Source organism: Onychostruthus taczanowskii, unplaced genomic scaffold (assembly GCF_017590055.1).
Source record: "Onychostruthus taczanowskii isolate IOZ18803 unplaced genomic scaffold, ASM1759005v1 scaffold60, whole genome shotgun sequence".
NCBI lineage: Eukaryota > Metazoa > Chordata > Aves > Passeriformes > Passeridae > Onychostruthus > Onychostruthus taczanowskii.
In genome coordinates, this window is record NW_024503680.1 from 5389452 (window position 1) to 5403613 (window position 14162).

At 60.3% G+C, this 14162-nt stretch overlaps 1 protein-coding gene across 2 annotated transcripts; it reads right to left on the reverse strand.

Annotated features, from left to right (window-relative positions):
• On the reverse strand, nucleotides 1–13084 carry KIAA1755 (KIAA1755 ortholog). 2 transcript variants are annotated; one of them, XM_041419321.1, is made up of 15 exons: nucleotides 12927–13084; nucleotides 10056–10253; nucleotides 8645–9568; nucleotides 8281–8401; nucleotides 8008–8172; nucleotides 7362–7485; nucleotides 6946–7063; nucleotides 6244–6330; nucleotides 6043–6159; nucleotides 5614–5712; nucleotides 5222–5370; nucleotides 4174–4312; nucleotides 3787–3909; nucleotides 3010–3201; nucleotides 1–2930 (listed from the first exon to the last, which is right to left on the reverse strand). In XM_041419321.1, the coding sequence occupies exons 1-15, from the start codon at nucleotides 12927–12929 to the stop codon at nucleotides 1944–1946; spliced, it is 3546 nt and encodes a 1181-aa protein (XP_041275255.1). In that variant the 5' UTR covers nucleotides 12930–13084; the 3' UTR covers nucleotides 1–1943. The 2 variants fall into 2 exon arrangements, with proteins under 2 accessions (XP_041275255.1, XP_041275254.1); XM_041419320.1 differs by having other exon boundaries at nucleotides 8281–9568.
• Nucleotides 13085–14162: the final 1078 nt, after the last annotated feature.

Sequence of the window (14162 nt, forward strand, 5' to 3'; positions counted from 1 at the left end):
GAAAGTCATTGTTTGCTTTATTCAGAAGAATCATAATTCCATCTGGTTTGAAAAATTACTTTCCTCACTGGAAAGTGCTACTTCTCCTACCTAAAAGCTGTAATGGGGGGGATACAGCAGATCAGCTCTCAGCAGAGTGGAAAATTGAGCAAGGGAACTGTCAGGCTTGGCTTGGAATGATGCTAGATGGAGGGAGAAAAGATTTTTGGCTCTGGCAGTGAGCTGGGTCCCATCCAGCTGGGCACGGCTTGCACTGGCCACAGGGGATGGGGAGTGGGCACATGGGGATGGGAAGTGGGGACATATCATGAAGAGGTAGAAATGTCCTGGCTCGGTGACCTTGGTGCCACTCAGGATGTGGCATTATTGGAGAATGGAACAAACTCTAGGCTTGCACAGGACAGGCTGTGCAGACCTGTCCAGGTTCTCTAGGACAACGACTTTCAGACCAAAAGGAATGGGATGGACTCTGCGACGAGGATTTCAGTGGAGCAGGGGCAGAATTGTCAGTAGGGAAATCAGTGTTGAGCTGGGGAAGATGGAGTCTAAAAGAACTGTAGGGAGAAGTAAAGAGCAGACAATTGGGTAGGAGCAGGAGTGGTGACAGGCAGAGGTCCTGAGACAGGCAGGGCCGGGGTCGGTCCCGTTAATGCTTCAGAAATGCCCCAGACAGGAGGAGCGTGGCGCCCGCGGGGAGCAGCTGGGGCCGTAAGGAGCTCAGCGGGGCTTGGCCTCGGGATCTGGCAAAAACAAGGCTGAGGGGGGTATGAGTGATGCTCAGCCGGACGGGGATGGGCGAGTGCCCTTTGCCGAGGCACAGCTCCCACAGGGTGCGAGCCATGACCGTGCTGGGCTGGCAGGAGGAGTGTGTTTTTCTGGAACGGCCTCCAAGGCACAGATCGCTTCTGCTCTGATGTCTCTTGATTAGCTCATGCTGTGGCCGCCCAGGGGGGCGGCCCGCCAGTGCCTGGCCCCTCCAGCCAGGGTCCTGCCTGCCATCACCCCCTCCCGGATGCCCAGAGAGGCAGAGCGGGGTCACGCCTGCGGGGACAGCGTCTCCGGGGACCTCAGGCTGCTTTGGGACCGGCAGGGTCGCACCCCGACCAAACGGGTCCCAAAGGCTTCAGGACAGAGCGTTCCCAAAACAGTGGGGAGGCTGGGCAGGATGACACCACTCTGCTCATGTACTGGGAGGACAGGAGACTGAGGCACTTAACCCTTACAAAAGGGTCCTTTGAGCAGGACAAAGGTGCTGGCAGCAAGTAGGAGAGCCAGGCTGTGGGCACAGCCCATGTAATGGGCACAGGGGGCATTTTTGGTGTCACCAGGTGCCTGTGGGCACTGTGCTGGGGTGGTGGGAGCAGCTGGAACCTGGGTGAGAACCCCAGCAGCTGGCTCTCAGTGGGGCACAACTTCTCGCTCTCCTCCATGAGGACCATCCAGGTGTTTCTCTTCAGGTTTATTAATGTTAATGGAGTTAGTCCCGTGTTAGTGAGCACACACAAACGCAGGGCCCACTGCTGGGGCTCAGCCAGGGCTGCAGCAGCAGCACAGGGATGGTAAAATCATCCAGTGGAGCAGGGAGCACAGTGAGTGACAGGAACATCTCACAGGTCTGCACTCCCCAGGGATTCTCCAGACACAGCTTCCAATGTGGGAACTCTCTCCACTGCCTGAGACAAGGCTGGCACTGGTAGGGATAAAGGCACTTTATGAGACGATTTCTACACATCTGGTAGATTGTGTATGAACCTTGTGAGCTGGTGATGGAATTACTGCTGATCCACGGCAGGGAGAGTGCTAAGGACAGGGAACCAAAGATTCTGGGACTGAGGGTGGGGTAAGAAGTTCCAGCATCCCATCTCTGAGCATGGGAAGTCTCATCCAGTCTGTGATCGAGACTTATGCAGCTGGACAGAAACAGCCCCAGCTGGAGGAATTGGTTACTTGGCATTTGCTTTAGCAGAACTTTCAGTGTGGTGGTTCTCCAGGTAAATGATCTGGTGGGCCTTTTCGGACAGGCAGGGTGGGCTGGGACTCTGGATGTCCCTGGGCAAAGCCAAGCTTGCTGCTGGGGCTTCTTCCATGGAGTTCTGTGAATCTGAGTCTTCAGAGGAGAAGCTGCTCTGGCTGGAAATCTGGAAGTACTGGGCAGCTTCTGCCCGTGGCCCCGCTGGTGCACCAGCTGTGCTGGGATCTGAGGCAGTGCCATGGGGCACAGCAGTAGGGCAGGGTGGGTCAGCACCTGGGAAGCGTGTCCAGGGAGGCAGGGTGAAGGGACGCCTCCGAGGGGGCTGGCTGTGCTCCTGGGCCAGGTGTCCTGTCACTCCCAGGCTGGCTCTGCTCTTGGGTTTGGGATGGGGGGTGTCAGCCAAGATGTGGTGGTGAGAGGTGTGGGCACCCTGAGGGCCCAGCCGGCAGTGGGGCTGCAGAGAGCTCTGCTCCACACCCAGCGTGGAGCCAGGAGTGGTGCTGGGCTGGGACTGTCCCGGCCCCTGGGGCTGTCCTGGCCCCTCAGTGCTGTTCTCTGGCTGCTCTGCCAACCCCCTGCCCCCCAGCACTGCTGGCTCAGGACTGGGGGCTGCTCTGCACACTGGGATTTCCATGTGAGGAGCTGCAGACCCTGGGCTGGGGGGGCTGGAGGAGCCTCCCTGCCCATCAGTTTGTGCTCCCCAGGCCTCCTGCAGTTCCACCAGCATCTCCTCCAGGATCTGCCGAGTTTCCTGGTACCTGTGCTGTGCCTCCATCCAGGCTGCCAACCCTTGGCTGTTCTGCATCCTGCGCACCTGAGCCTTCATCTCCTTCAGCTTCTCCAGGGCAAACTCCACCGAGAGCTTCTGGAAGGATCTCTGCAGGCACCGCAGAGCCTGGCCCTCCCCGCGCTGCGCCCGGGCCGAGCACTGCCTGCAGTCCAGCTTCAGCCCTGCCACCTGCAAAACAGGGGAGAGTGGCTGCTTTCGTGGCCACCAGCAGCACCATGTCCTGCAGGGGAAGATCCCCTGCACCCACCTTGTTGGAGAACCGGACGAGCTCCTGCAGCAGCTCCCGCTCTGCCTGCCGCCGCTCCAGCTGCTTGGAGAAGCTCATCAGCTTTTTCTGGAAAAGGGCTGCAGACACTTGGAAGGCATCTGCCTCAGGGAATGTCGTGTCTCGGACCTCAGCTGCCTCCTGGCACAGGGTCAGGCCATGCTGGTACCGAGCCTGCAGGGGCGGGAGGAAGGAACGGCTCCAGATTTGGGAATGGTGCTGACCTGGGATATGTGTGCAGGGTGATGCACTGCAGGTAGCACTTGACATCGCCATTACAGATGGATGGGAAACACTTCTGGGCAAGTGAGAACAAACAAAGCAATGGAATTCTCCAAATCTCTGCTCTGCCCTGGCATGGTTCAAAATGCACCAAACGTCCCTCCTGTCCCAAGTGGGGTCACCATGCCTCACCCTCCCTGCAGTGCGTGTGACTAAAGGGCCTTACAGATCCAGGGGAACAAGAATATCTTCATCATAATGTTATTTGTTGTCTGATGGATGCCCAGACTTTGTAGGAAAAAGGAGCTAGCTGCATGGATGGAGTGCAGCAGGGGTTGGGGACAGCAGTCCCAGCCCAGCACACGTCAAGGAACAGCACAGCCACCCCCTCCCTGGAGCAGGACTGCCCAGAGTCCCCACAATGCTGAGCTTGACAACTGCAGCGTGACTCAACAGCTCGGGGACACTCAGTTCTGCCCAGAAGCCTCTTTCCAAACCCAGGGGATGTCTGTTACAGAAAAGCCCCTCCAGACATACTGTGGCCTGGGTGAGGAACTCCTTGAAGTGCTCGGCGGAGCCCTGGCAGCTGTCGGGACTCCAATCCTCGGTGCCCATCTCCTGCAGCTGAGCTGCTGCCTCCCCATCCAGCCAGGACCCCAGCTGTGAGAGAGCAGAAGGGGATCAGGAGGGCAGCAGCAGCAGCAGCGTGTCCACAGCATCTCCCCTTCCTGCCCCAGCCCGGCATCCCAGCCCAGGCCCAGTCACACGCAGTTGCCCGTAATGAAAATCAAAGCTCAGGCAATACTGCCATTCTCTAGGCTTCTATCATCATCAAAAACAAAGGAAATGTGACCAAAACACTCAACCATGGAAAACCACAGAAGGAAACTTCAACTTGTGGCATGCCAGGGACACCCAGCTCACCTTGCCAAACTCAGTCTCGAGCTTCTGGACCTTGCGGAGGAGCTCCAGGCGCCCCAGGCAGCTGTTGGACTGGGACACGAGGCTGTGAAGTTCTTCCTCCAGCTGACTGTACAGCCCCTCAGCCAGCTCCATACCGGTCCTGGGGGTTGGGAGGAGAGGGGCCATCAGTGCCAGGTGCGGCCAGGTGAGCTCACAGATGCACAGAGTGAAGGGGAGCAGGTCTCTGGCCCAGCTCCTGACCCCAGCCTTACAGGCACATGGACATCTTCCCAACCCATGGAGGAAATGAATGGCAGGGACCACGGTATGGGAAAGCCCCGTCTATCAGTGCAGCCCAGCCCCACTGAGAGACGGGAGCAGCAGGGAGCAGTGGATCAGTGCTGCCTCAATGCATGACTATGGAGCAGCGTGGCATGGCTGGAGCAGCGCGGTATCACCAGATGGGTGCAGCATTCCCGGCCGACAGCGACATCACCGGGTGAGTGTGGAATGGCCCAATTACAGCATGGCTGGATGAGTAACAGCATGGCCAGATCACGGCATCACTGGGTGAATATGGTGCGTCCAGGTGGGGGTGACATTACTGGATGACTACAGCATGGCCAGAGGAGCCATGCACGGCCAGACTGTGACATCACTGGATGAGTGTGGCACGGCCAGACAAGTGCACATCACCGGACGGTCACGGCATGGCCAGAGGAGCACAGCACAGCACAGCACAGCTGGCCGGGCGCGGCACGGCCGGGACTTGGCCCCATCTAGTGGCTTTTCCCGAGCCCAGCCCAAGGCCGGCATTGCAGAGCACTGACAGATCTGGCCTGGCCTGGGGCAGGAAACCCTCTCAGGGATCTGGCACCACTGAGGATGAGGGGACTCCTGCAATGGGCTGTCCCAGACATGCGGTCCATGTTTCCAGAGCAGGACTGATCATGGCAATAGCTTGGGCTCATGGGGACCGGGCTGTCCATGGGGAGGGGGCTCTGTCAACCAGCAGGAGAGGGGGTCCCTGGCATTGGCACCCCCTGACAGTGGAACTGCCCTGTCCTACCTGATGTGGTCGGAGGCGCAGAGGCGGGCGGCCTCCCTGCGCAGCCTGGCCAGCAGGAACCCCCCCTCACGCTGCACCCGCACCAGCTGAGGGTCACTCAGCACCTTCTGCATCAGCTCCCGGTGCCTCCTGATGCCTGCAGCTGCATCCTGTGGAGGAAGGGAGGGTGAAACAAGTGTCTTACCTGGGGTCTCAGCCAGTACAGGATAGGCACCTGGGGCTGCTCCCCAGGCAGGAGCAGAGGGGACAGGGAACAGCCCCATGGCCAGGAGCAGCCAGTCTGGGGACAGTTATGCCAAGTTTTGGGGAACTGGAGGGAAATGTTGCTGTGGCTGCACTGCAGATGGGCACGTTGGGAATGTCCCCAGCCTGTGGTACTGCCACCCTGTTACCTGTGTCCCAGCCAGTGCGTCGGTGTTCCGCAGCTCCTGGATGCAGCGCTGCAGCAGCTCCGATGCCTGCCTGAGGCTGGCTGTGAAGGGCTGCAGCTTCTGTGGGGGACACACACCGTGGGTCAGGGGGGGCAGCCTGGCCATGAGGAGGAGGAGGAGGAGGAGGAGAAGTGCCAGGACAGAGCAGGAAATACTGTGAGGCACTGGGTTAAAGCTGATAAGGAAGGGAGTGAGGAGGTGGATGGGCAGCTGCAGGCAGGAGCAGGTAGGAAGGAGCTTGACCCTCCTGTGCTGAGCTCTCCTGTTCTTCCCCCTCTCCCAGCCCTTCCTGTTGCTTTTCCAGGGATGCGTGTGGGACACATAAGATGCAGTGGGGACAGAGGGACACAGGAGAGGTGAGGCAATGGCTCATGGCGTGGTAACAGACACCTGGAAGAATTGAACCCACTCGCCGTGGCAGTAGGGGAAGGCACCGTCCAGCTCTGGGGGCAGCTGGGAGCTGTCGACGTGGCGGCCCAGAGCCTTCAGCGATGTCAAGGTCTCCACCTGCAGGGCACAGGGCTTGTAAGGCTGCCTGGAGCAGGGAATAACCCCCTATTGCAGCAGCTCAGGGGACAGGGACAGGCTCACCTGCACCCCAGACAACTTCTCACGGTGGGAGACCAGCTCCTTCTCGGCCAGGAGCAGCATGCTGTGAATGCAGCCTGGAGAGACACTCTGTGGGAGGCAGGGGAGAATCACCAGGGCAAAGCCTGCACAGTTGCAGCAGTGTGGGACTTTCCTGGGTCAGCTGAGGCTGGTGAGCTCATTGCAAAGGAAAAGGCTCCCACTCTCACTGGTGTGGGAGATGGAAACATGTCCCTCAGGCCATGACCTTGTCCCAGACACCTTGCCTCTCTGGCAAAGGACCATGGGAAGAGCCTCATGAGTGAACCCCTTCTCTGACACCAGTGACACTTCTCCATGTGAGGAGCATCAGGGCCAATGTGGGTTTTATCAGGCATACCAAGGCTGTGGCAGGAGGGATCCCATAGCCCCTGGACAGCACAGGGCACGCCTGTGGCACTACCTGGGCACTGGCACAAGGACTCTGCCACGACAGAGGACTGTCACTTCAGAGCCCATTTCCTGGTAAATTCACATAGCAGGATGCTGAAAGGCTCTTGGTGATGCCTGCCGGGTGATGGCAGGGCTCAGAAGGGACCTTTGGGGATCGCATGGAGAGTGGGCACAGGGGAGGCTCTGAGGGACCCCCAAAGGGTGGCAGCACTCCCTCCCAGACAGGAACACCCCTGGCATGCCTACGGCACAGGCACACAGAGCCTGGCATACCTGGACAGAGCGGAGGGCTGAGAACAGCACGGGAGCAGGCGGCTGCTTCCTGGCATCCACCACAACCGTCAGCCCAACATCCTTCGCTTCTCGCCTCTCACCGTTCTTCACTTCTTGCCTAGCGAAGGGAAACACAGCAGGAGTGGGGGTCCTTCCCTGGGCAGGACCCTCTCAAAGCCCCCTCCCACATTCTGCACCCCCAGGCAGGCAGGAACCCACAGCCACAGGCAGTGGCCTCATCCCTGTGGGATGTCCCTGCCAAGGGCTCAGTGCCTCTGGCAGGGGCATGGTCCAGGGACCTCAGGGATGTGCCTAAACCAGAGTGTGTGGGATGCTGGGTATCCATCCCAGCTTAGCCTGGGAGCCCTGAGCCAGGCAGCAGCTGGGGGTCACTGGCAGGTCCTGCTGGCTCTTACCTGGGGAGGGAGCAGAGGCAGAGGATGAGCCTTGCCAGCTCGGCAGCCGAGCACCACGCAGCCCGCCAGGCACTGCCACTGGTGGTCACCAGGAGGAGGGCCCTGCCCAGCCTGTCCGAGCTCCCTGTGGAGAAAGGGTGAGTGACTCCTCTGGCAGCCACCTGCCAGACCTGAGCACCCCACAATGGGCTGGGGTAACCATCAGTGCTGCCATGGTGCAGCCTCTCTGGCCCTTTGGGAGGGGGAGAGCCAGCCCAGGAGGGTTCTTGGCATGGATGTCTGGAATTCCAGAGCTGCTGGGGACGTTTTTCCTGAGAAGAAGATGGGTTTTGTTACTGCTTTTTGGTTCTTGGGAAAAAGAAGGAGCCAAATGTTTAGTGTTTGGCAGCTAAAGCTGAACAGCTTCACTGGAGAGGAATGGTGTGGGAGGGCTTGGGGCGGCTGGGACTGGGGCAGCTGCTCTGCACAGGCTGCCTGCATTTATGTTTTTAATGTTTTTGCCAGCTGAAAAAAAATTTTCCGCTTGGAGTATTTCTGGCCTCCAGCAAAGCCCTGAAACCTTCCTCCAAAACACTCTCTCCAGCAGCCTTGTTTCCATCCAGAGGCGTCTCCCGCCCATTCCCCAGGCTCATGGTGTCAGCAGTACCTGGCAGGCAGATGATGCCCGAGCGCAGCAGCCCAGCATGCAGGTCCTGCCAGGCTGGAGGCTCCCGACCAGCAATGCCAGTGCTGGGCACAGAGGGACCATTCTTGCAGCTGGAACTTTCCAGAGACCGTTCCTCCATAGGAGCAGCAGTGGCTGCATTCGTACCTGTGCACAGGGATAGAGGAGAGGGAAGCTGGTGGCACTCAACGAAGCAGAGGAATAGCAAAGCCCCAGCAGTGCCTGGTCAGCTGCCACAGCTCCACAGGATGGTACCTTTCCCTGCTGCCCTGGCTCTGCCCATCCTGGGCGAGTAAATGGCCGACATCTTCTTCCAGGCCCCCTCGTGCTGGCTGCTGACTCTTTCATCCTCGGGGGCTGCCCTGAGCCACGTGCCCTTCAGGAAGGAGAACTTGTGGCTGGAACCTGGGGGGAGCTGGGGGCTGCCCCGCTGCACCAGCTCCCCTCGCCCCGGCACCCCAGGAGTCGCTCGGCGGGACTGGCGGGTGAGGAGCATGGGGCTGCCAGCCCCCTTCCTGTGCTGTGTGGGGGTCTCACGGGGGGTGGCAGGGGGCAGCTCAGAGCCAGGGCTGTCCGGCTCCTCCAGGATGGCTGCCATCAGCCCAGAGCCGAAGCTCACCGGGTTCTGCAGCGCGGCCATGTAGGAGTCACGTTGGCGGCTCTTTGGGCCATGTGGCCCTGGCTCCTGGCTCAGCTTCCTCTCCAGGTCTGGGCTGCAGGAACTCTCGTCTGAGCTCAGTGCTCCCCCACAGGGCCACGCATCTGCTCCTGATCCCCCATTCACCCAGGGGAGCATCTCATCAGCCCCAGCCCTTATCGTCCCTGGAGGGCAGGTGGGCAGCAGGGATCTGGTCAGGACGTCCAAGTCCTCCTGGGATTGCTCCAGCAGGTCCACATACTCCCCCTCTAGGTTCTGGCTGATGATTTCACTGAGGCTGGGCACAGCCAGCGTGGCCGGCTTCTTTCGCAGACCTGCCTGCTCTACCTTGATCAGTCCCGGGTATCGTCCCTGGTTTGACTTCCGAGAGGTGGCCTTGCAGCCTGGGACGGTGCCCACAATGCTGCTGTAGGGCATGGGGGCATTCACTGTGCCATGGGGCACAGGTGTGCCAGGTGCAGTCTCAGGAGCAGGTTCATGCCAGGCACCAGCGGGCACACTGTCAGCTCCAGCCCTGGGCTTGTCAGTGAACTCAGGCGTGGCAATCCGGCTCCACGGCAGCGGGGTGACGCCATTCTCGGTGGCCACCAGGCAGGTGTGCAGGGGAGCTCCGGCCCAGCTGCTGTTCACCTCCTCCAGCCACGCGTTGGTGAAGAGCAGAGCGTGGGTGGCCTCGGGGACAGGTGTCTCCTCCACGGAGCGCAGGTCCAGGGAGAGGTGCTTGATGGTGACACGTGCTGTGTGCTCCTCACAGGGCTCTGCTTGCAGGTAGAAGTCCCCGGGGCGCAGCAGGAGGGGGTTGAGCGGTGCGAGGTGCACAACCACCTTCTCGTGCAGACATAAGGGCCAGCCTTCATGGAGAAAGATGCGGTTAAAGTAGGGAGCCTGGGAAGGAGGAAGAACACAGTGCATGAGAGAGCCCTGCCAGCTCTGTGCCTCCCAGCCACCCCCACACGCTGCCCGGCCCTGTGCTTCCCATGGTGAGGATGAAAGAGCCTGGTGACCCAATGCACGTCCCTGAGCTGAGCTCCTGCAGCACAGCCCTGCAAGCCCGCCCTGAGCCATGGCTATTCCCACAGTGCCGAGTCTACCCATGTGCTTACAGAGGGAAAACCCCTGCTTAAGCCTCTCTGGGATCAAGACAAGATGACCCCAGAGTTCCCTGCCCTTATTGCAGCACCACACACGCTGGACAAATCCCAGGGAGCTGGGTGTGCCACAGTCCCCTCTGTAGGAAGCAGATGGGACAAGGAGTGGACGTGCAGGGAGGGAACCCACAGGGCAGTGTGCCCATGCAGGCAGGACTCCTTAGGGCAAATCCAGTGTCTGGGAATGGCTCATGGGGGCACCGCTGTGGGGCACGGGGGCTTACACAGGCCGCCTGCCGCAGGCGCTCGAAGAGCCGCTTGGCGGGGATGAGGAACTGGAGCAGGCAGCAGAGCCCATCCCCCTGGTAGTTGGTCTCCAGCAGCCGAAACACCTGACTCAGGACGGTGGGAGCCGTGGCTTCGAAGGGAGGATAGAGGGACTGGAGAGCACTTTGCACCGCCGCATCCAGTGACCCGGCATCCTGCGGGAGAGAGGCGAGCGACTGGTGGGAGAGTGGCCCCGCAGCGGGGAGACCGATCCGCCTGAGCTGGTGTCTCTGCCCACCATCCCACGCTGCACTGTGCCACTGTCGGGGCCCTGGGACGTCCACACTGGCAATGCCGCTGAGCTCAGGGGCTCCAAACCCTCCTGGGCTGGAAGCGGGGAGAGCCAGGCGTGGAGCCCAGCAAGCACGGCCCAGGCGGGGCGGGTCCGGTTCCCAGCGCCGGGCTGTGGTTAAGGAGCCTGGGATGAGCCCCTTGGCAGCGGCCGCCTCGCTCGGCTGCCAGCCATGTGGAGGCGGGGGAGCCGCAGCAGCCGAGGGGTTAAGAGGAGTCAGACCAGACAGATCGTGGGGCTGTGCCGGGCTCCGCAGCTCGCTGCAGGAATGCAGCAGATGGGAGGAAGGACAAACATCTGAAGATGGATAGGGTGTTTTGGTCCAGACTCATTGCTGAATTCGCCAAAGTCATTCCTGTATTTTCTGGGAAGCGTTCTGCCGCGTTGCATCCCCCCGCACTGCCCCAGAGCAGGGTGAGGACACCGCGGCTGTGCCACCTGCGGACCAGCAGTTCCCAGTTCATTCTCTCAGTGCTGCAGGAGCTGGAGGCTGTGTGGCACGGCTGGTACATGGAGAGAAGCCATTCCACAGTTCCCGTGATGCCCGGGCTGTGCTCCAGGCAGCGCAGGGATGAGTCTGGCACACCTGTCAAGGGGACCCCATTGGCAAATGGAGAAGAGGAGCATCCTCCAAGTAGCCGGGTCCTGCTCCCATAAGAGCACCCAGGAAGTCTGGTGGGATTAGCTCAAGGTGAGCATTACTTTCAGGCAGCTAATTCCTGGTCCAGGAGCCCATACAGAGACAAAGGGGCCATGGTTAATTCAGCTTAATTAGTTTTAATGCGCTTTAGCTAAAGCACTTTGCAGTCATGGTCTGGTTAATTCTTCGTGACTTTTTTTCCATGTCTCGGCACAGGAATCTCCTGCCCCTGCACCTGACAGGAGAAGCCAGAGAGCTGGGCAGAAGAGGAGGCAAGCCGGTCCCTTCTCAGGGCCCTGATCTGCCACTGTGTTTCCTGTCCAGGCTTTCTGCCCTTGGACCTTTCTCCTTAAGCTTTGTCTTATTGTGTACAGTTCCTAGAATGGACTGGAGACCTTACTCTGGAAAATCCCTGATGAAGGGCAAAGCCCAGCACCCTATTCCATGTTGCTCCAGTGAGGCCCTGGTGCAGCCACCTGGTCCCCAGTGCTGAACCCATCTGAGTGCCCACCACCTCCATGCCCAGCACTACCTAGCTGGACTTCCTCCCCAACACCAAGGCAGAAGCCACAAGAGCACAGGAGGATCCATCCAGCTCTGAATGCTGCCATGAGAGATGAGCCAGAACTGCCTGCCTTGCCTCCAACAGTCTTTTAAATCCTGCCAGGGGTGGTGACTCCACCATTGCCTGGGCAGACTGTGCCAGTGCTTGACAACTCATTCAGTGAAGAAATTTTTCTCTAGTATCCAGTCTAACCCTTCCCTGGCACCACTTGAGGCTGTTTCCTGTTGTCCTGCCACCCAGAACTTCATCCAGTTGCAGGGACTGTGTGAGCCAGTGTCAGTAGAGAACCAGGGACTGATGGAGGCTCCAGACACAGCCCGAGTTGTGCTGGGGAATATTTTGGCCTGGAATTACTGACTAAAAATGTTTTCATGGAGTGTCAAAAAGCACTTCATCACTGGGGGAGGCTTTTGGGGTAACCATGGTGCAGCGGCTCCGAGTTCGTCGGCAAAGCTGCATCCAGGCTGGCCAGGAGTCCATAGGAATCCAAAAGCAGCCCCTCCACCCACTGGGAGGGAGCTGGAACAAAGGCATTAGGGAGCATAAGGAGATTTACATTTGCAAAGCTATTTCCATTTTAATAAGCCAAAGCGCTGTTAAATAGAGATTGATATTTCTCCCCAAATACCCATATTTTTAAACTGGTTTACATCAACAAGACGGGCTGGGCTTTGGGGTTTTGGTGTGGTAAAGTTCTTTAACCCATGCCCGAAGCCACAGGGTGACTCAGCTCCAGTTCCTTTCTCCCCGCTGCTCAGGAAGGAGAGGTTTGAGCCTGGGACCAGTCCTGAATACCAATTCCTCCGCCTCTCCGCAGCCCTTGCTGTCACCAGCTTTGGCAGGGCACGATGCAAGCGCTCAGCCTGGCCCAGAGCGGGGGCCGCGCTCAGCTCAGAGCCCGGGGCAACGGCACGTGCCGGCTGCGGAGAGGAACGATCCAAGGGCTTGGAGCATCCCCTGCGCCGGCACGGCTCGCACGGCAGCTCCGGCCGCTGCGCGCCATCCCCCGCACAAACTTCGCACGGAAGTTTAAGCATCGCAGGATGCGGCCCCGCACACACCTGCCCAAGCGGGCCAAGGCCACATCCTCCTCCTCTCCTGATATCCAACCTTGTCCAAGCTCCACCTTCACATCTGTCTCTGCCTTCGCACCCACCTCTGCCCTGACACCCACCTCCGCACCCACCTCTGCCTTTGCACCTCCTTCCCCCTGCGCTCCCGACCTCCCTCTGCTGTCGCTCCCATTGCCCACCCCGTGCCCACCCGGTGCCCGCGGGACCGGCAGCGGCGGGGAGGGGCAGCGGCAGGGAGAGGGATGCCCCAGGAATTACCATGTTTCCCAGGAAGTGGCAGAGGGGCCGGGGGCCGCGGCACAAACCGTCCCGTCCCTCCTCCTCCTCGCCGGCTCTCCCAGGCCCGGGGCTCCCGGCCGGTCCCCGTTCCGCCGGCGGCTCTTCCCGGCGCCGGCGCCTCCGGAGCCGCGGGCGGGGGCGGGGGGCGGCGGGACGCTTTCCTGTGCCCGCCGGCGGGAGCCCCCCGTACGCTCCCGAGGCGCGGCTCCCGGGGACAGTCCCCCGGGACTGTGTGTCCCCTCGGGCGGGGGGAGCGGCCCCCGGCGGGATGGGATCGGCGTGGAGAGAGAAAGAGACCCCGAGCGGGTGCAGGAGGGGACTCTGCCGGGGGTCCTCCCCCAGCCCCCGCCGTCCCCTCCCGAGCAGCTCCAGGCGAAGGGTCCTGGAAACACCGGGAACATGCAGAGCTGTATGTGCATGTGTGTGTACGTGTGCATGTGTGTACACATGTGTTTGTGCGTGTGTGCAGATGTGCTCTGGCGTTTTGTGTGGGGCTGCCCCTCTTTTCCAATCCACCCAGGGTCAGACCACCCTCGGCAGTGGTCTATGTCCTGAATGGATCCCGTGGCTCCCAGTTCCCGTTCCCGAGTTGCCCCAAAAGCACAGCATCAGGACAGTGATTACCTCTCTCGGGACTTTGAACTGTTCCAGGGATGGGAAGGACCTACTGAGGGGCAGGATCATGGGATTCAGCAACCAGAACTCTACAAAAACAACCAGCGTAAGAGCCAAAGCCACAGATTTGTTCTCTCCTAAGGCAAAATGCTGTTTCACACAGCCCTGCCAGTCCTGGGCACAGACACCTCTCCCAACCCCAGGCACTGTGGGCACAGCATCACCAGCTCTGCCAGCCCTGCACAACGTCCAGCACTCTCAGCCTCTCTGTGCCTTGCTCAGGCTGCAGTCATTTCCACTGTTGCATTCATGGGAATGGGCTCAAGGCCGGGGCCGGGGCTGGGAAAGCACCAGGGCGGGTGGGACGGCCACAGCGTGGGCTGCAGGCTGCCGGGGCTGTCTCGCTAGTGAACATTTGTCCAGGGATCAGCGAGCGGCCAAAGGACACGCTGTGAAAACAAGCCGAGACGGGAGGAGGTGCAGCTGGGCTGCTGGCGTGTGGGAGGGAGGACGGCGCCAGTGAGGCCTTCGCGTTTGCTTCCCATTTCCTTGGGAGCTGGTGAGAGCCCTCCCGCTGCCCCTATGGATCACGAGTGCTGG